This window comes from Brassica rapa, chromosome A01 (genome assembly GCF_000309985.2).
Source record: "Brassica rapa cultivar Chiifu-401-42 chromosome A01, CAAS_Brap_v3.01, whole genome shotgun sequence".
Classification (NCBI taxonomy): Eukaryota; Viridiplantae; Streptophyta; class Magnoliopsida; order Brassicales; family Brassicaceae; genus Brassica; species Brassica rapa.
Window position 1 is genome coordinate 19,352,012 of NC_024795.2, and position 27,477 is coordinate 19,379,488.

The window sequence follows — 27,477 nt, forward strand, 5'->3', positions numbered from 1 at the left end:
TTTTCGTAAATTATATGAACTTGTGGGGTGAATAGAGCAAAACTAATTTCCAAAAAAAAGTAGGTTAGTTTTGTGTTTGAATTTAAGTTGTAGGTCAATTCTGCAAAAAGCGATTGTAAAAGGGTTTTCAGATTGAATTATAATTATTATTTATAATTAGACTAAATTAATATCAACTAATAGAAATATTACTGTATATTAATACTTTGAAAAGGAAAATAATTTTTTTAATATATAATAGTATGGTACTAGATACTAGAAAGACTCGAAAAAGAAAAATAGATTGTGGAATAATAAATCTTGGATTTTTCACAACGACCAAACCAAAGAAGTCGCATCTTCAATAAGAAAAAAATTGATTGACACAAACATTTCTGGCCTTGCAAGTCACAGTTCTCCATTAAAAGTCTAAATAAAAACGTGAAAAATTCATAATGTTGTCATTCGTCAACAGTCAAACACGATACGCTGGTTGTCCTTTTTCAGTCGTTGGTACTGTATTTTGTTTGGATTAATACAATTCGTTTCTAGAATATAAATACATATATATATTCATGACTTAAATCTCTTTATATACGAAAACAAATACAAGTCGCTAATTTTGGAAAGTCCAATTAGTATAGTCTTCCTGAAAAATCAGCAAACTTACAAAAAGATATAAAATTCGACGGCCACTATTATTGCTCTTTCCATTAATTTCTTTCATGATATATACAGACATCTGAGAATCAAATCTCAGATATGGCAGAGTTTAAAAGAAACCTTACCTTGGTCACGACCCTTTCGATTTTGCTTCAACTATGCAGCATCGTATCTTGCACCACAAGCACCTCAATCACCAGAAACAACACCATACGAGACGGAGACGCACTGATCAGCGAGGAAGAAGTCTTCGAGCTCGGATTCTTCAGCCCGAAAGATTCAACCTTAAGGTATGTCGGAATCTGGTACAAGAACATCGAACCTCAAACAATTGTCTGGGTAGCAAACCGAGAGAGGCCATTGTCTGATCACAACGGAGCTCTGAAGCTTGCAGATGACGGGAACTTGGTGGTCGTAGATGGACAAAACAACACCGTTTGGTCCACAAACGTGCCGCCCAAGTTGAACAATACCGTTGCTGTTCTATTGGAAACAGGGGATCTGGTTTTGTCTTCAGATTCAGACAGGGACACAAGGTTTTGGGAGAGCTTTAACAACCCAACTGATACTTTCTTGCCCGGTATGAGGGTTAGGGTGAACCCAACAAGCGGAGAGAATCGCGCTTTTACACCATGGATGTCCGAAACTAATCCTTCACCAGGAAGGTATTCGTTAGGGATTGATCCTATTGGACCACCAGAGATTGTGATTTGGGAAGGAGAAATGAGGAAATGGCGAAGCGGTCCGTGGGATTCGGTTATCTTTACCGGTATACCGGATATGTTCCGTGTCACAAACTTTATTTACGGGTTTAAGCTTTCTTCTCCTCCTGAACGAGATGGTAGCGTGTACTTCACGTATGTTCCGTCAGATAGCTCTGACTTGCTAAGGTTTCAGATTACGTTTGATGGTGTAATAGAGCAGTTCAGATGGAACAAAGATGCCAGGAACTGGACTTTGCTTCTGTTGAAACCGAGCACGGAATGTGAGAAGTATAACCGTTGCGGTAATTACAGCGTATGTGATGAGAGCAAAGAGTTTGGTTCCGGCAAATGTAGTTGTATCGATGGGTTTGAGCCGGTGAATCAGAATCTGTGGGACGATGGAGATTTCTCGGGTGGCTGCAAAAGAAGAGTGCCATTGAACTGTAGCCAGAGTCTGAGAGAAGACGAGTTCATGGAACTTAGGGGAATGAAGTTGCCTGATTTTGGATCATTTGTTTCCCTTAGAAACTCAGAGACTTGTAAAGATGTATGCGTTAGGGATTGCTTGTGTAATGCTTATGCGTTTGTTAGAGGGATCGGATGCATGATTTGGACTAGAGATTTGATAGATATGGAGCGTTTTCAGCATGGTGGACAGTCTATTAACATCCGGCTAGCGGAATCTGAACTAGGTCTGTAAAATGTTTGAGTAGTCATAATACATTTTGAAAGATTAAACATAACTGATCCTAAAATACTTGGATTTCTTTTGTTGTGTGAGTAGGTGGGAAGGAAAACTCAAAGCTATGGGTCATTATTTTAAGTGTTATAGGAGCCTTCTTGCTCGTATTATGCATTTGGACCTTGTGGAAGTTCAAGAAAAGAGTTAAAGGTAAAGTCTCTAGTCACACATTGCTTTAAAAAGAGTACGTGCATATGCTAACTGATCAATTATTTGTTGGTTGTGTCATGTAATATTTTTTTCGTTATTTTTAATAAAATAAATCAGCTTTATAAAAAAACTAAAGAATCAATTGTTTAATAATATGCAGCTATATTGTGGAGGAAGAAACACCTTCCAGTTTTCAAAGAGAACAAAGACTATTCGGTGAAGTCCTCAAGCTCGACGAGCCAAGTTCTGGAAGGTGGTCTAGTTGACACACCAGATTTTCCCATTTTCAGTTTCAACAGCGTTGCCTTAGCAACAGGAAATTTCGCCGAAGAAAACAAGCTTGGACAGGGCGGATTTGGTACTGTATATAAGGTCAAGCAATGGAATATTACTAGTAGTAATCTTATTGAGACTAATGTTGGTGATAAAGTTTTAATCCTTATCTAACAATTGTGTTGTGTTTGAACAGGGAAACTTTCCAGGGGACACAGAGATCGCGGTGAAGAGATTATCAGGGAAATCGAAGCAAGGGCTAGAGGAATTCAAGAACGAGATCTTACTGATTGCCAAACTCCAGCATCGAAATCTTGTTAGATTAGTAGGATGTTGCATTGAAAACAATGAGAAAATACTTCTCTATGAATACATGCCAAATAAGAGCTTGGACAGTTTCATTTTCGGTATGTTTTCTTCAAAACAATTTGGAAGTTTTCTGGATTGAGTATATAACTAGTCCTTTGCGCAGATGAGAGTAAACGAGGAAGTTTAGACTGGAAGAAACGATGGGAGATCATTGGAGGAATCGCGAGAGGATTGCTTTACTTGCATAGAGACTCAAGACTAAAAATCATTCACCGTGACCTAAAAGCTAGCAATATCTTGCTGGACAAAGAAATGAATCCGAAGATTTCGGATTTTGGTATGGCTCGGATCTTCAACTACCGACAAGATCAGGCCAACACGATCCGAGTTGTCGGCACATAGTAACTAAGCGAACCTCTTAGCTGTTTTTTCTTCTATATCAATCTCTTATGGTTTTGATGTTGGTAAAATGTGTAGTGGTTATATGGCTCCGGAGTATGCAATGGAAGGGATGTTCTCAGACAAATCTGATGTGTATAGCTTTGGAGTGCTGATACTGGAGATTGTAAGTGGAAGCAAGAACTTTAGCTTTCGAGGGTCTGAACATGGAAGTCTCATCGGCTATGTAAGTTTCTCTTGATATTTAGGTTTGGTTCCTTTTTTCTTCAAATCAAGAAACTAATGTTTTAAAGGACGTAACAAAAACTCAGGCGTGGAATTTATGGAACCAAGGAAAGACCAAAGAGCTAATAGATCCAACGGTGAAGGACACTCAAGACGTGAACGAAGCAATGAGATGCGTCCACGTGGGGATGTTGTGTACACAAGACTCGGTAATAAACAGACCAAACATAGGTTCGGTTTTATTGATGTTGGAGAGTCGAATGAGTAACCTTCCACGACCGAGACAGCCTACCTTCCACTCGTTCTTGAACTCCGGCGAGATCGTGGAAGGTCAGGATGTTGCTACGGTTAACGATATTACTTTGACCACTGTTGTTGGTAGATAACTACTTTGATGAATTAGTTTGTTCTTCCTAATGATCTTTTGCTTCTCATTTTTTCTCTCTGGAAGTCTCTTTTTTTTTCAACTTTTGTACATAATAAATTTTCGTCTTGTTTAACATTTTCAAATACACACTTGAATTTGAACATTGTCGAGGAAAATAAACAAGTCGGATTTATAATCTAGCTGTTTTTTGGGGTCAGCATATTTAATTGTGATTTGTGAATGCCAAATAAGAGATGTTGGAGCATGTGGAAGACATGTAAACTCAACCCATGCATGGTTTCGTAGATAGGTTTTTGAATTTTTTTTTATCTGATAAAAAACAAATTAATTAAAAGGGAACCAATTGTAGATCGCCATGTCGGTGGAGTCCGCGAACAGTCCAAAAACCACCCAAAATTCGGTTTTTACAGAAAAGGAGGAAGAGCAGTTCTTCAAAAGTGAGTAGAATCCACTAATTTTTTAATTATTCTTTTGCTAAAACTCATGTTTAAGAGCCAGGGTTAATGGTGCTCTAAAGCCATTTCAACTAGACTTCATGCTTTTTTTATTTTTTAATCTCTAAAGTCCACACGACTTTTTAACACTAAAAAGCTATACCGATCGTCAGGAAAATAAAGGATTTCCTTGAAAGCTAAACTGACAGAAATAAATTATTTGGAGACAATACTTTTACAGTTTCACGTAAGAAAATATTTTGGTACAAACTTAAACTAAACTCAGGCCCGTTTCAAGTATTATAGGGGCCCTGAGCTAAAAAAATATTTCCGCATACAAAAAAGAACTTTAAAAATATTGAACCTTTATTTTTGTCAACCTATTCAGCTCTAATCTAGGCTAGAAAAAAGTCAAAAATCGTAAAGGTCCTGTATAAATGCATCATCATCACATGCACAAGACTGAACCTGACTAAACTACATAATAATTAAGAGGATGAAGCTTAGAGCAAAGATTAAAACCCATCACCAAAGCGAAGTAGAAGAATGCTCCAATAAAGTATTAGTAGACTAATAAGCTAAGAGCATGATTATCCCTAGAAACCCATTAAGTTTTTTAATGATTATTTAAATATTAAATTTTAGTTAAGGAATTTAGTTAAGAGTCACTTAGTTTTCTTGCTCCAATGGGAGTTTCTTAATAAGAGATTTCTTAAAAAAATAAAAATTTTAAATAGGATTGGAGAAAGAAGAAACACATTAAAGAAGGAAGGATTCAAGAATGAAGAGAAGTGTTATTGGGAGGTTCTTCATCAATATACACTTCAGTTCTTATCAGTATACACATAGTTTGTATTATATAAATCATACAAAAGAGAAGTATTCTCAACCATTTGGTGATGTAGTTTTTATTACCATACAAAAACAATTCTAATACAAGCGTGTCTCAAGAACACAAGAATCGTTTCAGTTTTTATTACTTCTCGAGCAGCTTGTACCGAGTGTCGTTCAAGTAAAACGACTGAGCCGTCTCCATGATCCATTTCGCCTCCTCGTCAGTGAGTTTGCTTGTGAACACAACATCACCTCGGATAAACACCAAGGTGTGTTACAAGCTGTCAAACATACTAGATCATTAAGCATGATATACACAAAACAAAACAAAAAACATTGAAAAGATAACAAGAAAAACAAAAAAACATTGAAAAGATTGAGAATGAAGAATATGACGACAATGATACAAAAGTTTGTATACTGATAATACACTAGCATACAAAACGTGAGTGACGACAATGACACTTCTTCACTAGGCCGATGATACAAAACGTTGCTGCTCCCACAGAAGCATACAAAACGTGACTGATACAAAACGTAACCACTTTTATTCCTTTGTCATGTCCTGCATATCAGCACCATACACTCATATCATACAAACCCAGAAATCACAGTCTCATAGTTTCGTTACAAAGCCTATATATAAGGATATAATCTATTAATCTCAAGCAAACCGTACTGGTCTTGTTTTATTTTCCACCTAAGTGACAAATTACAGACAAGCGAAACAGAACAAGCATAAGAGCTTCAAGATGATGCTATTCTATTAGGCTAATACACACACGATCTACAAGCATCGTATATATCATTCAAATCGAAGAAAGTAATAATCTTTCTAACAGTATCTATGGTCTAAACCAGAACCCAATGAATTGAAGCAAAGACCAGTCATTTATCGGAAAAAAAAATAAAAAAGTGGAATCGAGAATCAGAGGAAACGAAAGAGAGATTAGAGATGAATCAGATACAAACCTGGAGAGAAAGAGGATTTGGTAGCTGAAGAAACGAAAGAAGAGTGCTTTTGTTGTTAACTCAGGGGAGCTTGTATCGTCCAACGAAGAAGCCTAGAGGAGAAGGAGACGACGAGAAACAGAAGAAAAGAGAGATAAAAAAATTGAAATTTCAGAATTTTCTGACACGTGTTTTAAAAACTCCACTCTAAATCGGTTTCCAAAGTCTTCTATTAAGGATCGACTACTGCTATTTTAATTACTTTTGATTTAAATAAATCACTGATTTTCTTAAAAACTCCACTTAAGGACCTGGGATAATGATGGTCTTAGACCGTGACAACATGTCCTGCGGAATTCAGATTTCACAGCGCTGCAGCGCAACGACCCTAACCCTTCACCGTGGGAGGAACTGCCTCCACATCCACCGGTAGGTTATTGATGCGGTTGGCGTTACTCGAACCCAAGACCTCACCCTTTAAAAACTCTCCACAAGACAAGTTGTCACCAATTGCAGCACTGTGAAATCTGGGGTCCGCAGGATAGATCGTCACATAAAAAGTCGATTTTTTTTGTGACAATCCATCCCGCTCATTCGGAATCCGGCTCACAGCCTTGCAGGGCACCGACACCAACCCCTCTATTATGAGTTCTCTCTGACTCCATAATTAGGTTGTTTGTGAGTTTCAAACCCAAGACCTCACCCTTTAAAAACTTTTCGTAAACGCAACATTCATTCCCATACCATAGCATTTTCAGATCAAATTTACTAAAAACATTATGCTAACAAGTTTGCCACAAATCAAGTCCTCACCTTAGCTAAATCTCAAAGATTCAAAGACTCTGAACTTCCTAGGATTTTCCGGCGATGAACTCCTCAGCCCCTCTTTGCTCGATCCCTCTTCTTGAACTTCTCTCTCGCTACTGACTCGTTTCTCCTCTCTAACTTCTCTCTCGGACTCGTTTTCTGAGTTGTCAGAGAAATGAGAGTTGAACATCCTTTTTATAACGTTCTGTATACTTCCTCACCAAGACAGGCTATCAAGTATCAATGTTGTTTCCTTATCTGTCATGGTCAAATCCTACCATAAATGTTTCGACTCTGTCTCTAAGATTCTTTCCTTATTTGACTCCTACATAACTGAACTTCATGTTGTATAATCCCCATTGCGATAACTTAGTCAAACTTGTCTTACTTGGAACTCACATTGTCCAACGGCCAAACTTTCTTAATTGGCTTTGTGGCCCGTTATTCCCTTAATTAGACTTCCATCGTTCCATGATAAGTTTATCGTCTCTTGGTCTATGCCAATATCATTTTAGTTAACAAAAGACATTCAAATTCAATACTTAGATAAAACTATTTTCTTATTCCTTTAACATCGATTACAAGTGCTCTGACACTTAGAAAAATATACTCCTAAACAACTCTAAGGCATAAAGAACTTGTTGCGAAGGTACTATTCAGGTCATCATATAAGTACAAGTTATTTTCCGACTTCAAACATTAACTCGGAAAATAAGGGTCAGAATTTTGGAGATAATTAAGCCCAGAGCAAATCCTCCTTGGTAAAGAAGGACGCGGACCTTCTGTCTCCGGATTTCTAGCTTTCGGCCTCTGGATAGTGCATTTTTCTTGCCTATGGGGTAAAATGAAAACTTCTGGATACAGAAAGATAGTTCATATCTTAGGATATAGTCAAATCTAACAGAGATCTCGCCCAAAGCTACCTATATAAAGGACTCTAAAATCTTAGAAGACTGAAACACTTTCGACTAAGAAGCTGACATGTAACAAAGGGTTTATAGACTAATAAGTTGTACTCATGCTCTTAAGATTAATAAAAAAACGGCATTTGATCTCCATAATTATCTTATTTTCTATTTTTGCTGTATCACGAAGAACTAAGAACCTCATATTGTTTTATCCTAACAATTGTCATGCGTGTCAAACACGATCCATGGGTTTTCCTTTTACTCGTTGGTATTATTTATTTTTGGATTATTTTAGTTCATTTCTAGAATATAAATATATTGGCCAACTGCGACCTGTTACCAAATGTTTGTTTGTTTGATTGTCGAAGAATCTTGCGCGACTAGATGCAGGTCATTGAAAATTTTATATTTAGTCGCTAATTTTTTAACTATATGAAATAAGACTTTTGACTGATCAAGCGACCAGTCAAGTGACAGTAAAATGAATACAAAATGCGATCTAAGACTAGTTGCTGGTTGCAGGCCGCGGTGTCGCAGCCGCAGTGACCTCACGAACATGGCCATTTTCATGACTTAATCTCTTTTTATATAAAAAAAAATACAAGCTGTTCGAAAGCAATTAGTTTAGTCTTCCTGAAAAATCAGCAAACTTAAAAAAAGATAAAAATTCAACGAGTACTATTTGTCTTCTTTCCATTTATTTCCTTCTTGTAACATACAGACATCTGAGGATCAAATCTTCTCTGATATGGCAAAGTTTAAAAGAAACCTTACTTCGGTCACCACCCTTTTGATTTTGCTTCAACTATGCAGCATCGTATCTTGCATCAGAAGCACCTTAATCACTAGAAACAACACGATACGAGATGGAGACACACTGATCAGCGAGGAAGAAGTTTTCGAGCTCGGATTCTTCAGCCCGAAAGATTCAACCTTAAGGTATGTCGGAATCTGGTACAAGAACATCCAACCTCAAACAATTGTCTGGGTAGCAAACCGAGAGAGGCCATTGTCTGATCAGAACGGAGCTATAAAGCTTGCAGATGACGGGAACTTGGTGGTCGTCGACGGAAAAAACAACACCGTTTGGTCCACAAACGTGCCGCCCAAGTTGAACAATACCGTTGCTGTTCTATTGAAAACAGGGGATCTGGTTCTGTCTTCAGATTCAGACAGGGACACTAGGTTTTGGGAGAGCTTTAACAACCCAACTGATACTTTCTTGCCAGGTATGCGGGTTAGGGTGAACCTATCTAGCGGAGAGAATCAAGCTTTTATCCCGTGGAGATCCGAAACTGATCCTTCACAAGGAAAGTATTCAATGGGGATTGATCCCTTTGGGGCAATAGAGATTGTGATTTGGGAAGGGGAAACAAGGAAATGGCGAAGCGGACCGTGGAACTCAGCGATCTTTACCGGTGTACCAGATATGTTTCATTTCACCAATTATATTCATGGTTTTAAGCTCTCTTCTCCTCCTGATCCAGATGGTAGCGTGTTCCTCACGTATGTTCCATCGAATAAGGACGACTTATCAAGGTTCCGGATCAGATTTGATGGCATCGTACAGCAGTTAAGATGGAATAGGGATGCCAGGAACTGGACTTCACTTCAAGTGAAACCGAGCAAGGAATGCGAGAAGTATAATCGTTGCGGTAATTACAGCGTATGCAATGATAGTAAAGACTTTGATTCTAGTAAATGTAGTTGCATTTATGGGTTTGAGCCGGCATATCAAAATCAATGGAACAATAGAAATTTCTCTGGTGGCTGCATAAGAAGAGTGCCATTGAACTGTAGCGATAAAGTTGATGGGTTTAGGGTACTTAAGGGTATGAAGGTGCCTGATTTTGGATCAGTTGTTTCACTTAACCAGTCAGGGACTTGTAAGGACGTATGCATGAGGGATTGCTCGTGTATGGCTTATGAGGTCGTACCAGGGATCGGATGCATGATTTGGACTCGAGATTTGATCGATATGGAGCATTTTGAGCACGGTGGAAACTCTATCAACATCCGGCTAGCTGCATCCGAAATAGGTTTGTAAAATATTTTAGGTATCATATAATATTTGAATTATGACTAGTCTGAAATCTGTGTTTGGGTTTCTTTTCATATGTATACACAGGAGGCACGAAGGAAATATCGAAATTTTGGATCATTATTTTTAGTACTATAGGTGCATTGATGTTCGGGTTATGCTGCTTATGCATTTGGATCTTATGGAGGTTCAGGAAAAGAGTTAAAGGTAAAGCCTCTATTCACACGTTTCAAAAAGGGTCTGAGACTGAGACAAGTGTTATTTCATGATCTACAGATTTCTTGTGGAAGAACAGAGACTCCTCAGTTAAGCCCTCAAGGTCGCGGTTCCAAGTTCTAGTGGGGGATCAAGTTGACACACCCGATTTCCCAACTTTCAGTTTCAACAGCGTAGCTTCTGCAACAGGTGATTTCTCTGAAGAAAACAAGCTTGGAAAAGGTGGATTTGGTACTGTATATAAGGTGAATCAACTAAACTCGATCTTCCAGAGTTTAAGGTTAATTAGTTTTAGTTCTCCAAAAAAAAGTTATAATTAGTTTTAAAAAATGTTAATTTTTATGTGACATTAATCTTTGGTTGGATAATTAGGCTTAGTATTTATGCAAAACATATATGTTTTATGTTTGGACAGGGGAACTTTCCAGGAGGAAGAGAGATCGCAGTGAAGAGGCTATCAGGAAAATCTAAGCAAGGACTAGAGGAATTCAGGAACGAGATCTCACTAATTGCAAAACTCCAGCATCGGAATCTCGTTAGATTACTAGGATGTTGCATTGAAAACGATGAGAAAATACTTCTCTATGAATACATGCCAAATAATAGCTTGGACCATTTCCTTTTTGGTATGACTTCTTTTACAACATTATCAAGAAACATGTGTGAAAACTTCGTATTATCTATGCGCAGATGAGACTAAACAACGAAATTTAGAGTGGAGAAAACGATGGGATATCATTGGAGGAATTGCAAGAGGACTGCTTTACTTGCATAGAGATTCAAGACTTAAGATAATTCACCGTGACCTAAAAGCCAGCAATATCTTGCTCGACAAGGAAATTAATCCTAAGATCTCGGATTTCGGTATGGCTAGGATTTTCAACTACCGACAAGATCAGGCCAACACGATCCGAGTTGTCGGCACATAGTAACTAACCGAAACTCCTTATTGTTTTATCTTCTATAAAACATTGTGAAGCTGTATCGATTTCAAATGATTTTTGATCTTGAAAAATTGTGTAGTGGTTATATGGCTCCAGAGTATGCAATGGAAGGAAGTTTCTCAGAAAAATCTGATGTGTATAGCTTTGGAGTGTTGATAATGGAGATTGTTAGTGGAAGAAAGAACATTAGTTTTCGAGGATCTGAACATGGAAGCCTCATCGGTTATGTAAGCTTCTCTTGATAATAAGTTTGGTTCGAACTTTTTTTTTCATTTCTCGAAACTTATGTTCTAAAAGGAGAAAACTTCAGGCGTGGCATTTATGGAGCCAAGGAAATACCAAAGAGCTAATAGATCCAACGATGATGGCCAATCCAGACGTAAACGAAGCGATAAGATGCATCCATGTAGGGATGTTGTGTACACAAGACTCGGTGATTTACAGACCAAACATGGGTTCAGTTTTGTTGATGTTGGAGAGTCAAACCAGTCACCTTCCACGACCAAGACAGCCCACCTTCCACTCTTTCTTGAACTTCGGCGAGATCGTGGAAGGTCAGAATGTGGCCACGGTCAACGATATTACTTTGACCACTGTTGTTGGAAGATAACTAATTTGACAATAAATTGTTCTCCCCCCCTCGCTCTTTGATTTTTTCATTTTTCTCAAGGGAAGTCTCTTAGTTTTCAACTTTTTGTGCATAGTTAATATTTTGGCTTGTTTAACATTTTATAATACGTACATACTTGAATCTAAACGTTGTCAAGGAAAAAAATAAAATCGGATTTGTACTCTAGTTTTTATTTTGGGTCAGCAAAACATAATTTGAGATTTGTGAAAGCCAAAGAATCGACCTTGGAACATGTGGGAGATGTCACTTCATGATTCAGGCTTCATTTTTCATTTTCAATGCTTCATGCTTCATGCTTCATGCTTTTATCAATCTTAAATTCTAAATGAGTATGTAAAGATTATTTTATTTTCGTAACTAAAATGCTTTTATTAATTTGCAACGTCACAAATCCGGAATTAGAAAGGTTTGCAAAATTTTTTTGGCCAGCTATAGTACAAAGTTGAATATTTACACTTGCACACTTTTTGGCTAATGATTTACACAAAAGAGCACTTACAGTCTTTAGCTCATTTTGGAAAGCATAAAAATTGATTTTTCATCAAAATAGATTTTTCATCAAAAATAGATTTTCATCAAAATAGTTTACAAGGAGGAAAACTACTAAAAAAAGTTTCATTAAAGAGGTAAAAGCCTCATTTATTCTTAATTTATAGATATTTAAATATGCATAATTATTTAAATAAATAATAAAAAATATTTTATTATTATTTTTGAATAATACATTTTTGAATTCAAACTTTTTTTCTTTCAAATTTCCTTTTTCAAATATTTATTTTTAAATCCGGAAATTATTTTTGAAACTATTTTAAAATTTTTATTTTAAATCTTTAGTATTTGTTTTTTTTTAAAGAAAAATCATAAACCCCACTTTTCACCAAAATCTACCCTTTCAAATCTAAATCCTAAATCTAGATTAAAAACTCCTAAAGATATAAATGTTTATTTACCTTTTTAATAAAATATTTTGGTCATTTTAATCTTGGTAAGACTATTTGTAATAAAAACTTTTTAGCGTTATTTTAGGGAATTTCTCAAACTAAACAATCTAACAAAGATAAGTACGCATACACACTATCTCTACACCATCGTTTTCTACGATTTCGCTTGTACCATTTTGAGATTCACCCACGATGGATTCACGGGCGAACATCGCAAATAATAAAATTTATGTCAAAATAGGTAGCAACATCTATCTATCTATATTATTAAAAGAGAAATACTCATTAAAAATACCTCTTAGCTTTTAAAGTTAATTACACTTTCATGCCACTGATAATTAAATTAAATTTTCTATTTTAATGCTTGTCTTTTTCAGTTAGATTAATGTTTTCTCCTTAAATAAATTTGAGTTAAATATAATTAAATCAACTTTAAAATACATTTGTATTAACAAACTATAGAAACAAATATTAACAAAAACAATTTAAAAGTTAGTTTCCACGTTTTTGGTCTTATAATACATATACATTACCATATATAAATCTATATTATAAAAGAGAAGTACTCATTAAAATACCTCTTAGCTTTTAAAGTTAATTATACTTCCATGCCATTGAGAATTAAATTGAATTCCATATTTTAATGCTTGTTTTTTCAGTTAGATTAATGTGTTTCCTTAAATAAATTTGAGTTAAATATAATTAAATCAACTTTAAAATACAACTATATTAACAAACTATAAAAACAAACATCCTACCAAAAAAAAAAAACTATAAAAACAAACATTAACAAAAACAATTTAAAAGTTAGCTTCCACGTTTTTGGTCTTATAATACGTATACATTACCATATATAAATCTATATTATTAAAAGAGAAGTACTCATTAAAAATACCTCTTACCTTTTAAAGTTAATTACACTTCCATGCTACTGAGAATTAAATTGAATTCCATATTTTAATGCTTGTCTTTTTCAGTTAGATTAATGTGTTTCCTTAAATAAATTTGAGTTAAATGTAATTAAATCAACTTTAAAATACATCTATATTAACAAACTATAGAAAAAAATATTAACAAAAACAATTTAAAAGTTAGCTTCCACGTTTTTGGTCTTATAATAAGTATATATTACTATATATAAACAAAATTAATGCTTATTACTATAACTTACCAATAAAATATGTTGCATATATATTATCGTCATTTTTTTAATAAAAAAAATATTCCAGCAATATCAGCTTCATATTTTGAATATAAATTTAACTGTATTCCCATGATTTTAGTTAAAATAGGCGGGTAAATTTATATCCCGTCCAATTGAATTTTTAGAATAATTGTAACTCATTTTTAGTTTAACCCAAACGCATAATATACTAATAATACATTTCAATCATACAGTTAAATATGAAAGAAATGTCAATATAAATTTGATCCAACATAGTATATTAATATATATATATATACACATCCAATCTTTTTATTTAGTTACATAACTGCTCCAACACATTTTATATATATATATATAACATGATACAGTAACAAAATATATAATATACATAAATCATGGCATAAACACCGGTGCGGTCGCTCGGGTCAAGCTCTAGTGAAACCTATATCTGGTTTCGATTTCGTTTTTTTTTTTGCTTCAAGTTTAGTTTAGGGATTATATGATTGATTTGTCTTTGTTTTTTTTTTACGACTGGCGACCAACTGATAACTCATGTAACTAATTGGTTTCTTAGCTAACATTTATAGCAAAGATTTAGATGTTGGAAAAGTAAATTTAAGTGAAAGCATATTTCGCCAATGGTTGATGGCTATAACCCAAATAATACCATCTACTACATGATAACCCGCGCACATGCGCAGAGTGAGTTTTTATAATAATGTATGTTCATTAATTGGTTTTAACATTTTGCAACACTATAATATTTATCTTTATCGATTGTAAAATGACGAATACAAATGTTGGTATCTTAAATATACTATCGTTGTTGAAGAGTTAATCTATTACAACTCATTTTAATTATTTTTAAGACTTCATATGCATAAAAATAAAATAAATTTTGCGGCTGACACAAATCAGCAAAACCAAATAACCAACATCAATTGTATAATCACAAAAGGGGATTAGGTTTTCTGCTCTCAGTTTGTTTACTATTGACTCTCCATAAGCGATTTCACTATGTAAAGTTGTGCTTTCGTTCTCGTCTCTGTTTTATTGATATGAATTTAGTTTCTTTTTAACTTCTTCTATGAATTTGGTGAATTACATAAATGTCAATTTAAAAAGATGGACATCGGTAAAAATTAGTTCCACACCATATACATATCGAAGAATTAAAATTTTGAAGAAAATCACAGGCAAATTCAAGTTAATGTTCAAATTTAATACATTAAACTGTTATTAAATATAAGTGCATATGTCTAGTATATATTCTCCAGTTCGGTCTAAAAATCATTTAATTCTATAACAACAAAATAAATCACTTATTTTATTAGCATATTCTTTTGAAATTTAGTTACTTAAAATATACAGATAAAAATATATATAATACTTTACCATTCTAGTATATGTAACCCATGTATAAACTAAGAACTGTTTGATTTATTAAATGATAAACTAGAAAACTTATAATAAATAGTTCAAATATTTCATTCTTACAATTATAATAACTAGATACGGTACTAGGGAGAAACAAATATTAGACGAATGATCAAACCTCTCATTCTTTAAACAAACTCAGAAGGAGTGACTGAAATCTTGTCATGATATTTCATTAAAAGTTTTTTAGGAATAAAAATCAAGACTAAATTATTTAATCTAAATGAAATAATATATATAGTGCTTCCAATATTAAAATTCACTTGATTTGAAGAAATGTGTTTTTGAGATTGTCATGATCAAATAAGATATTTGAAACCACCTATTTAAAAAATAATTTATATGCATAAGAGAATATACATTAGAGTAAGCATATAAATCAAAACCTATTTTTTTTTGTTAATTTACAATCACGTTTTTGGTAAATAAATCAAAACAATCATTTTATTTACTTTATATAGAACAAATTAAACTTTTGTGATATTGACATATATAAATAGTATATTTTAATATAAATATTTATTATTGACACTTTCTACTCATATGATTTTTTAACATTTGTATATTGCTATAACATTTAAACCGTTAATCAAAAATATTTAATGTATATTTTCAATAAAATTTTCAAAATTAAAATATTAAAATCTCAATAATTTTTTACTGCAAATTTTGAAATTTACATATTTATGTAGCAATATATGAAGTCTCATTTATATAGTGTATAATTTATTTCAAATGATATTAATATATATATATATAAAATATGAATATTAATATATTTATATATAATATGAATATTTATTAATGATATTCAAATGATATTAATATATATATATATATATATAATATGAATATCTATTGATGAGACTTCATATTTATTCGATTTATTAAAGATGGACATTTTATCCGATACCCAAACCCGTATCTGAGTCTGATCCAAAAATTTGAACCAAAGTAGCAAAATACCCGAACAGTTATTGAATTTGGAGAGATTGGATATCTGAACCCAAACGGATAATATCTAAACCTGAACGGATAATATCTGAACCCGAATGGATATCTGAAGATAACCAAACATAAGTATACTTAGCCCTATATTTCTACTTTACTTCTCTCATTTTATTCAACATATTTATATTAATGATGCACATTTCTCAAAAATAGATAATATACATATAGTTATGGACACAATCATTTTTTATTCACTTAAAATATATATCAAAGCTCTTGTTTTTTGTATTAACAAAAATTGCAATCTAAAATTTCAAAACAACAACTAAATTAATGTCTTTCTATTTTTAAAATTTTATCTTCAAACCTATTAATATTTTAATCTTTTAAAATTAGAAAACCCGTAAAGTTAAAAATATATTTTAAATATAGAAAACTTAAACAATACATGATTTATTTATTTTTCTTCAAAATTTAAATATCTGAACCCGAACATAAAATACCCGAACCCGACCCAAAATATAGAAATACTCGAATGCTTTCTATACATTTATAATGAAATACCTGAAAATCCTAAATACCCAATACGGACCCAAACCGGTATCCGAACGTCCACCCCTACGATATATGATCATTTCTATCTTGTTTTAACAAACAAAAATTAAACTATTGATCACAAAATTTTCAATGTGAGACTTTTACCATTTTTAGTAATTTATAGTCGGTTTTAAAAATTTCAAAATAAAATATATAAGTAAAAATATTTTTTTTATTATATGCTTAATGTAATTGTTTAATTTCATTTAATAATATAAAATTAAACAAAAAAGTGAGAGGATACAAAAATTGTTATCAAATATATATTATTCATAATCATTGATAATCATATTAGGTAATTCCGTAACTTCTATTTAAGAAAAGAAAAATATTGTTTTGTACACTATTAATTAATTTGATAGTTAGTTTAATAAAAAACATAGTATATGTTTATATGAATCAACTTATTTTTTAAAAAATTCTAAGAATCATATTCGTGATGACATGTGGCTACAAAAACATGTGGCTACAAAAACATGTTGTAGTGTTCCAAGATTAATATATAGGGGATTATATAAAGACTGAGTTAAAATTCACAGTAATTTCAGCACATCTTTATCTTAACATAATGCAAACTAAAAAAATCTTATTTTACCATGCGTGTTAATAAGGTGTTAAATTGTTTAAGCCACTAAGGAAATATTCAACAGCCTCTTGCTCCCTCATTTTTTGATAGAGTTGAACTTCAACAGCCCCTCATTCCCTCAAATTTTAAGGGGGTGAATAATATACTCTCTAATTTGAAGATGTACTATTTACTCCACTTAAAAAGCTATTTATTTTTTACTTTAGTCCCTATTGTTGGGATTGTGAAATCCCGTGTCCAACTCTGTATTATCCGATTAGTACGATATTGTCCACTTTGGGCCTAATTGGCAAGTCCGCATGGATTTACTTTTGGTTTCCATCCCAAAAGGCCTCGTACTATTAGAGTTGGACATCTTTTTATATATTAGACACTTCTTATCTAATTCTCCAATGTGGGACTTAGTTTGTTATATCACATTCTCCCCTTCAAACTAAGGATCATATTCATCTCGTGTCCCACAACTGACTTCCAGAATCTTCTGACTTGATTTCTGCCACACACTTCTCATTCCTAACTCATAGGATACCCATTCATCACTCATTCATCACTCAAAGGGTATTTCGGTCCTTCTTGCAGATTTCTCGTCAACCGGCTCTGATACCAATTGTTGGGATTGTGAAATCCCGTGTCCAACTCTGTATTATCCGATTAGTACGATATTGTCCACTTTGTGCCTAATTGGCAAGCCCGCATGGATTTACTTTTGGTTTCCATCCCAAAAGGCCTCGTACTATTAGAGTTGGACATCTTTTTATATATTAGACACTTCTTATCTAATTCTCCAATGTGGGACTTAGTTTGTTATATCACACCTATAATTATGTATGTTCGATAATAGCATGGATATATCATATTTTAGTATGGATCGTTATATTTTCTTAAAATTATTTTGATTAAAACTACTTTATTAACACTTTTTGTACTAGTTATAGTTTATTTGATTATTTTATCGTCATATTTTAGTGTTAACCAATTGAATTGATCTTACTATAGTTTTAAACTGAGATTGATCTCTCATATATAAGAGAGCGAGCTGTACAACAGAATTGGTTAATCAATAACATAATCTTCTTTCATTTTTAATTGTCTTCTTCATTTTCTATGTTACTTGAGTTTCACTAACATGTATATTGATGTTAGGCTCCTAAGACAAATGTTGTAGTATAAAAGATTGTCGAACCAGTTCTGAGGGATATCAAAGCACTGAGAATGCAAGTACTCACTTAATCTAAGTGCAACCAATGATTTAGATGAGTTTTAAACTATGACTAAAACTAGAAAGCAATAACAGAATGATACTTTCTTGACTAAAGGAAAAGAGAACTCATGGGCATAGGGATTAGACCTTGGGTGATCAAGTATCGAACTAAGGATGGCAAATGATCAATCAAACTATCAACCTTAAGCCTAGACACAATTCTAAGCAAGCTCTATGTCTAGATGAATGCTCATTTGCTAACATATCTCAAACATCAAATGTCTTTGGTTGAATAATATGAAAGCAATCATTACTAACAAGTCTATTAGCTATCTTAGCATCTTTAACAACAAATGTCTTTGGCAAAGTATACTAAAAGCCTAGGAGAGTTGTCTCGGGCATTTCATCGAACACCTTTCGGGTGAGAAATGCCTAAGGATCAACAACTGAGTGGCTAACTCAGAAGATGCATTATGATTACTCTACTAGCAAGGAAATATGAATGATCTACACTAAAACATCCTAGCTCTAACCTAATCACCCTTAATCTCCCTAACCCATGAATTCCAAAGGTGATTACTCACTAATCTCCATGATTCCTCTTAAACCCATATTGGATTTCAGATTAATCATGTAGAGAAATAGATAAGAAATCAACAAGAACACAAGAACATAACAAATCAAAACCCAAGAGATGAACTTCTCCAGAGAGTTCTTGTGTATTTCTCAATAGATCAAAAGATCAAAGATGATCTGCCTCCTGGTGGCTTACAGAGTATTAAAACATAGGTTTAGAAAATAAAAACGTGCATAGTGAAATGACCAAAAGGCCCTTGAGAAATCATAAGTTCGAGTGAAATTGAGACGCGCAGCGACCTCGGCTCGTCGCTCCGACAAGTCGCTCCAGGCTTCGGGAGCGACCTCGCTGGGTCGCTGCGAGAGGTCGCTCCGAGAGCGATTTCGTGTCTCCGAGAACCAAAATGGCGAGCGACTTCTCCCTGTCGCTCTGGTAAGGTCGCTCCAAGCTTCGGGAGCGACTTCAGCACGTCGCTCTGGAAGGTCGCTCCGAGGTCAAAATGTGTGTCTCCGGACGTGAAAACGCGAGCGACTTTGTGCAGTCGCTCTGGATGAGTCGCTCCGGGATGTGGTGCACAGCGACCTCATGCCGTCGCTCCGAGAAGTCGCTCCAGGCAGTGCTCGTCCAAAGACCACTCTAATCACCTCCTTTGAGCTCCAAATGCACCCAAATGTCTCCAGAAACTCCATGTGGTACTCAAATACCTGATAGAGACATATGTATGCAAAATGCAACCTAGACATGGCTAAATCCTAATCTATATGATGAAAATGCACATGAATAAATGGATAAAACAATGCAAATATGCAAGATATCAACTCCCCCAAACTTGTTCTTTTACTTGTCCACAAGTGAACTTTCTAGAACTCATAGGGAGAGTGGTTGAAGGAGGGAGCACATAGCCAAAAGAAACACAACTAGCACACTCTCTTATTATACTCTAGCTTCTCTAGGCCTATCTTAACTCTTTTTGTTCTTACACTCATCATCAAGCATCCACACATTCAAATCAACCAACTCTCACATTCATTAAGCACAAAACATCAGGTGAATTCTTGCAAATGGTCAGTTGGTCCAAGTCATTTGGTTGGGTAAGGGAAGACTTTTATTCAAGTGATTCAAGAGGTTCAAAACATATGATCTTTAAAGTGGTTTACTCTCAAAACAAGTAGCCTTGACATTGCACATAATATATCTAAGAAAGGGACCAACTCATGCATACAATGCTCAATCTCCATTGTTCTACCCTTTTCCCAAACATACAATTACACAATCATTCCCAAATGTCAAACCCAACTCACATCTCTCACCAAAAGATCCTAAGAACTTTAACTCCTTCTCTTTGAAATCTACAAGGGATTTTTCACAACCTCAAAACATTTCTTAGCTCCTAACAACTTTGCTAGCCCCCTTTTTCTTTTCTTTTTCTTTTTTTTTCTTTTCTCTTTTTTTTCGTTTTTCTTTTTCCTTTTTTTTTTTTTTAGGCTGGGGGCCAAGACTTTTCAAAACTTGAGCTAGAGGCTTCTATACTGGTCCCAATAAAACAATTCACTTAAGCACAAAGAATCTATTCTTTTCCTTTTTCATTTCTCCCAAATCATAATCACAACACTCACCCCCACCTATAGCTAGACAATAGAGTGCCCAATCTAGCAAGAATGAAGATCAAGCATTGTCGTTCCCGATACTTTCAACATTATGCACATGTAAGACTTTCCGAAAAAGGCCTCACTCATCAAACAATGAAAGCTTAAAAGGAGGAAAAGGTTTTGGGAGTGGTCTACCACTAGAGTTTGTCAAAAAAGATTGGTATAAAAGATGTGACAACTCAAGTGTGTATAGCCATGACTCAGTACACAAGGGACCATGAGCAAGAAACATTAAGTTCGTTCAGTTCAAATAAGGTCGTAGTTGGCTTCAAAGACTGAGTTTCAGCAATCAACAAGTTGCAGGAAGAGTTTTCAAGGCTCGAAACATACAAGTCTTTTTGAGAGGTGCAAAAGCTACTCAGGTGCAACGTAGCGTTCTTTACAAGGCATTCAAAATCATTGCTCCCAATGCAAGTGAATGCAACCTATATGCTCTAGACTCTCCTAAAAATGCAAATGATGCAAACTAAATGATTGGTTTTTTTTTTTTTTTATGCAAATAGGTATGCAATGCATGACTCAATGAAACAACATCAAAGCAAACATGATCAAATACTTGGTACCTCCCCCAAACTTGAGTTACACAGTCTCTGTGTCGTCAAGTAGAGAGAGATACCGAAAAGAAGACTAATATGCAAAAATGAAATGGTATATACAAGGGAGTGTGGTGGGTTACCTTCTATGGGGAATGAGTAGAGGGAGATGCTCCCTCCTCGTCGTCCTCAGGTGGTAACTCTTCAAGGTGCTCATCAGCAGGAGTGCCCATCTCTTCAATGTAGAAGGCTTGCCCGAACACAGTTGGTTTCCTCATTTTCCCCTTGATGTCAAAGTGGAGGATGTTCTCTTTACCCAAATGGAGATCAATCGTGCCCTCCTTCACATTAACAATAGCTCCTGCTGTAGCTAAGAATGGCCTTCCTAGAATCAATGGATCTTGAGCCTCCTCACCCATCTCAAGCACCACAAAATCTGTAGGTATCTCATACCTTCCAATCTTCACAGGGAGGTCCTCTAAGATGCCCACAGGGTACTTCACTGAACGATCAGCTAACACCAGAGAGAGTCTACACTTCTTGTACTGAGTGAATCCAAGCTTCTTTGCAACAGACAAAGGCATCAAGCTGACACTAGCTCCCAAATCGCAGAGACTTTTCTCAAATACCATAGGTCCAAGAGCACAAGGTAGTGTGAAGCTTCCTGGATCCTCTAATTTCTCTGGAACATCAAGCCTCTGGATGATGGCATTGCACTCATGGGTAAGAATCATCATGCCTTCCATCTCCTTCTTTTTGCAGCTACAACATCTTTCAGGAAATTGTTGTATTGAGGAATCAACATGAAAGCATCGATGATGGGCATTGCAACCTGAGCTTCACTCATTTGCTTCTCAAACAGAGCTTTGTACTTCTCTAGCAGCTGCTTCTTGAATCTACCAGGGAATGGAAGTTTGGGTTCATAGGGAGGAGGAACAAAAGAACTTTCACTTGCTGGAGTAACAACTTCACCATCCTTTATTGTCTTCTTCTTCTCTCCAACCTTTCCTTTACCTTTGGCTTCCACTATCTTCTCTAAGATCTCGTCATTGATCTTCTCATCAACAATCACCACTTCATCATCTATGTTGATGGCAACCCCCTCACCTAGTTTCTCAGCATCCTTGGTGAGGGTTCTAGGGGGTAACTGCTTACCACTCCTAAGGGTGATAGCTTTGGCCTCCTTGGGATTTTGGTCAGACTTTCCAGGTAGAGATCCTTGCTGGCTATTCTGGTGAGTGTTCATGGAAGCAAATTGATTCTCTAAATTCCTGACTGTAGAAGCAAGGTGTGAGAATTTGTTGTTGAGCTCATTGTAGCTCCCATCAATCTTGGAATGAAGGTTCTTCAACTCATAACCAACTTGCTTCTCACTTCTAGTCTGAGACTCCAAGATTTGTTTCAGTAAGGTATCAGTGCTGCTCTCTTGAGGAGCAGAGGAACCAGACGAGGGGTTTTGCTGAGGCTGATAGCTGCCTTGCTGGTTGTTTCTAGGCGGATAACCACTCTGTTGGTTGTTGGGATAGGATCTCTGTTGGTAGTTGTTGTACTGAAAATTGGGTTCTTTCTTGTACCAGCTACCATTGTTGTTGATGAAACACAGCTCTTCCTGACCTTCCAAACCCTCAACTTCATGGACAACAACTGGTGTCTCTTGGCTTGGGTTGCCAACAAAGTGCAGCTGCTCTTGGGTAGCTTTATCAGCAATGAGGATGTCTATCTTATCCTGTAGAGCCTTCAATTCCTTCCTCGTCTGCTTATCATCAGTTCTACTGCCTCTGTCGTGGTCTCCACTGTAGACTGCATCACTCTTAACCATGTTGTCAACCAGCTCCTCTGCATCCTCCTTAGTTCTCCCCAAGAAGAACCCATTACTAGCTGTATCCAGTCTGGCTCTGTACTTAGGAAGAGCACCACGGTAGAATGTGCTCAGTAAGCTCTCCTTAGAAAAGCCATGGTGTGGGCATTGAGCTTGGTAGCCCTTGAATCTCTCCCAGGCTTCACTGAAGCCTTCCAAGTTCTTCTGTTGAAAGCTGAAAATCTCGTTTCTCAGCTTAGCAGTTCTTGAAGTAGAGAAGAACTTCTCCAAGAATGCTTTCTTGCAGTCATCCCAAGTAGTGATGGAGTCACTGGGTAGAGACTTCTCCCACTGACGTGCCTTATCCCCCAAAGAGAAAGGGAATAGCTTGAGCTTTAAGGCATCTTCGGACACACCATTGGTTTTTGACAACCCACAGTAGCTGTCGAACCTGTCCAAGTGATCAAATGGATCCTCTAGAGCCAAGCCATGATACTTGTTGTTCTCGATCACGTTGAGGAGTCCTGATTTGATCTCAAAGTTGTTGGCTGCCACAGCGGGTGCTCGGATTCCCAATCTATGACCATGAATGTTGGGGCGGTCGTAAGTGCCAATGGGTCGAGCTGCTCGCTGTTGGTTTTGAGGTATGTCTCCCATATCAGTACTCAATCTCTGCAAGTGAGCCTGTTGCTCTTCTTCTCTTCTATTTCTAGCACACTCTCTCTCTAAAGCTCTGATGTCTGCAGCTATTGGAACTAGGTTTGATGGACCCCTGCTCCTCAAGTTCATACACCTGTAGATTAAAGGGAGGTGAAGAAAGAGAATCAGTAACAAAAGAAAATAAAAATGACTTAGTCTCAAGCAAGTGACTAAATCTCAATGTTCAAATCTACTCAGAATTTGGCAACGGCGCCAATTTGATGTTAGGAGTTTTCAAGGCTCCTAAGACAAATGTTGTAGTATAAAAGATTGTCGAACCAGTTCTGAGGGATATCAAAGCACTGAGAATGCAAGTACTCACTTAATCTAAGTGCAACCAATGATTTAGATGGGTTTTAAACTATGACTAAAACTAGAAAGCAATAACAGAATGATACTTTCTTGACTAAAGGAAAAGAGAACTCATGGGCATAGGGATTAGACCTTGGGTGATCAAGTATCGAACTAAGGATGGCAAATGATCAATCAAACTATCAACCTTAAGCCTAGACACAATTCTAAGCAAGCTCTATGTCTAGATGAATGCTCATTTGCTAACATATCTCAAACATCAAATGTCTTTGGTTGAATAATATGAAAGCAATCATTACTAACAAGTCTATTAGCTATCTTAGCATCTTTAACAACAAATGTCTTTGGCAAAGTATACTAAAAGCCTAGGAGAGTTGTCTCGGGCATTTCATCGAACACCTTTCGGGTGAGAAATGCCTAAGGATCAACAACTGAGTGGCCAACTCAGAAGATGCATTATGATTACTCTACTAGCAAGGAAATATGAATGATCTACACTAAAACATCCTAGCTCTAACCTAATCACCCTTAATCTCCCTAACCCATGAATTCCAAAGGTGATTACTCACTAATCTCCATGATTCCTCTTAAACCCATATTGGATTTCAGATTAATCATGTAGAGAAATAGATAAGAAATCAACAAGAACACAAGAACATAACAAATCAAAACCCAAGAGATGAACTTCTCCAGAGAGTTCTTGTGTATTTCTCAATAGATCAAAAGATCAAAGATGATCTGCCTCCTGGTGGCTTACAGAGTATTAAAACATAGGTTTAGAAAATAAAAACGTGCATAATGAAATGACCAAAAGGCCCTTGAGAAATCATAAGTTCGAGTGAAATTGAGACGCGCAGCGACCTCGGCTCGTCGCTCCGACAAGTCGCTCCAGGCTTCGGGAGCGACCTCGCTGGGTCGCTGCGAGAGGTCGCTCCGAGAGCGATTTCGTGTCTCCGAGAACCAAAATGGCGAGCGACTTCTCCCTGTCGCTCTGGTAAGGTCGCTCCAAGCTTCGGGAGCGACTTCAGCACGTCGCTCTGGAAGGTCGCTCCGAGGTCAAAATGTGTGTCTCCGGACGTGAAAACGCGAGCAACTTTGTGCAGTCGCTCTGGATGAGTCGCTCCGGGATGTGGTGCACAGCGACCTCATGCCGTCGCTCCGAGAAGTCGCTCCAGGCAGTGCTCGTCCAAAGACCACTCTAATCACCTCCTTTGAGCTCCAAATGCACCCAAATGTCTCCAGAAACTCCATGTGGTACTCAAATACCTGATAGAGACATATGTATGCAAAATGCAACCTAGACATGGCTAAATCCTAATCTATATGATGAAAATGCACATGAATAAATGGATAAAACAATGCAAATATGCAAGATATCATATATCAGAGCTATTGAGGCTTAAAATTCAATTGATTCATTCATCTTCATATATTATGCTTCATCAAGCTTGATTCGTCATGAATCTGCCGGTCAAGTTCTATTTAGAAGTTTTTGGCTAATCGAAGCTTTAAAATTGTAGCAATTTTGATCACTTATAAAATCATGCGACACATTTTAGAGAAACTTCTTCGGCTCGACAAAACTCTGTTCCAGCTCCATACTCACTGGATTCTCCGATCCCATAAATGGATTCTGAACATTATTGTCGTTTCGTTCACTGTAGATATGTCAAATTTTGGGCTATTGTTTCCAATAGACCATATGTGTTAATTAACAATGATGTGGATTTTTGCAACGTGAGAGTTGGATGTAGAAACATGTCTTACATCAAGTCACCCCATAAAAGGACAATGTTGGTGAGGAGTTCATCTAGTATTTCCACCATAACTACTTCTTCTATAACTTCAACTTAAACATCATGATTCATCAAAACATGCTTATTCTCTGAATAACATTTGGTCCTTATTTGGTTTAGAAACATTTGGTCATTTGGTTTAGATGACATTTGGTCCTCTTTTTACGAACACATGCTTCAACAGCTTTTAGTCATGATTAGTTTCCTGAGTGTCTAAGGTATCAATACTTGTTTAATCGCATCCTTTATTTTTGTTATAGACCTGCGAGTTTAATTTTACGCTGGAAAAACTATTTCGATCATGTAGTGCAAGATACATATTATTGAGTTCGGGATAATAATATCAAAAAAGTTCTCAACATATGCTTCAAATCCACCATTCTCAATAAATCTAGATTTATGAGGAGAGGCTGTACATCCCTAGAGATAAAACTAAACTGGCAACTATAGAATCACAAGTAATAAGAAGTCCTTCTCTTATTCAATTTCAAAGCTCTCAAATCACAAATCACAAATCACAAATCATAAGTTATGCAACATCATATGCATCTCCTTATATATAACTCATAGTTTCCTAATCTTATTAGAAATCACACAAATAGATATTTTTCTAATTCTCAAAGATAATCATAACTCAATATAAAAGGAAACTTGCAAGTCAAGCTTATTCAACAATCTCTCCCGTAAGCTTGAATTCACCTTCATCTACGTCCTTGACACCGATCAAACTTCTCATCTCGACAAACTTGGTTCTTCCCAAAGACTTGGTTAGTATGTCTGCTCGCTGCTCAGTTCCGGGTACATGTTCCACTTCAATTTGCTCTTTCTCAACACATTCACGTATGAAATGAAATCTTCGATGTATATGCTTGCTTCGGCCATGAAAGACAGGGTTCTTAGTCAAAGCGATTGCAGACTTGTTATCTACCATTATCTTCACCTTCACGCAAGTCTTTCCTACAACCTCACCAAGCAATTCTTGCAACCATATTGCTTGTTTTGCTGCTTCCGTAGCAGCCATAAATTCTGCTTCACACGATGATAGAGCAACAATCTCCTTCTTAGTTGAACACCATGTTATTGGACTTGCATCAAGATAGAACACGTGTCCTGTAGTGCTCTTACCGTCATCCTCATCTACGTTATGAGAGCTATCACTGAATCCGACTACTTCCAACCTTGATGACCTCAAGTACACGACACCAAGAGAGACAGTTCCTCGGATGTACCTTAGTACTTGTTTTAGTGCTGCACCATGTGACTCCTTTGGTTCCTGCATGTATCGACTAAGTAGTCCCACGCTAAATGACAGGTCCGGTCGAGTGTGCAACAAGTAACGCAGGCAACCTATGTTCCTTCGGTACTCTGTTTCATCAACACCCTTCTCTGCAGGTGACTTGGATAGTTTTGCGTTGAAGTCCATCGGAACATAAGTCGAGTTGCACGTCTTCATGCCGCTTTCATCAAGAAGTTTCATTGCATACCGGCTCTGTTTCAGTGTAATACCTCCATCAAACTGATGTACCTCAATGCCTAAATAATATGTTAGTCTTCCAAGATCACTCATCTCAAACTCGATAGCCATACTTTTCTTAAAGCTATTTATAGCTGTTAGCGAAGAACCTGTGATGAGT

General features: G+C 35.9%; 2 protein-coding genes, 1 long non-coding RNA gene and 1 other non-coding gene across 4 annotated transcripts; 3 read left to right on the forward strand and 1 right to left on the reverse strand.

Moving 5' to 3' along the window:
* Positions 1-274: 274 nt before the first annotated feature.
* Positions 275-5,158, forward strand: LOC103849692 (putative G-type lectin S-receptor-like serine/threonine-protein kinase At1g61610). The gene is made up of 7 exons (XM_009126412.3): positions 275-2,038; positions 2,131-2,238; positions 2,399-2,610; positions 2,708-2,918; positions 2,984-3,221; positions 3,298-3,445; positions 3,531-5,158. The coding sequence occupies exons 1-7, from the start codon at positions 742-744 to the stop codon at positions 3,828-3,830; spliced, it is 2,514 nt and encodes an 837-aa protein (XP_009124660.2). The 5' UTR covers positions 275-741; the 3' UTR covers positions 3,831-5,158.
* Positions 5,047-8,486, reverse strand: LOC103849691. Its single transcript, XR_629528.3, has 2 exons — positions 6,073-8,486; positions 5,047-5,665 (listed from the first exon to the last, which is right to left on the reverse strand). It is a non-coding gene; the product is annotated as an uncharacterized LOC103849691 (long non-coding RNA).
* A 28-nt stretch (positions 8,487-8,514) lies between these two features.
* Positions 8,515-16,917, forward strand: LOC103849690 (putative G-type lectin S-receptor-like serine/threonine-protein kinase At1g61610). The gene is made up of 7 exons (XM_009126411.3): positions 8,515-9,805; positions 9,895-10,014; positions 10,084-10,268; positions 10,439-10,649; positions 10,714-10,951; positions 11,047-11,194; positions 11,278-16,917. The coding sequence occupies exons 1-7, from the start codon at positions 8,515-8,517 to the stop codon at positions 11,575-11,577; spliced, it is 2,493 nt and encodes an 830-aa protein (XP_009124659.2). The 3' UTR covers positions 11,578-16,917.
* A 6,270-nt stretch (positions 16,918-23,187) lies between these two features.
* On the forward strand, positions 23,188-23,294 carry LOC117129075. The gene has a single exon (XR_004452644.1). It is a non-coding gene; the product is annotated as a small nucleolar RNA R71 (small nucleolar RNA).
* The last annotated feature ends 4,183 nt before the right edge of the window (positions 23,295-27,477 follow it).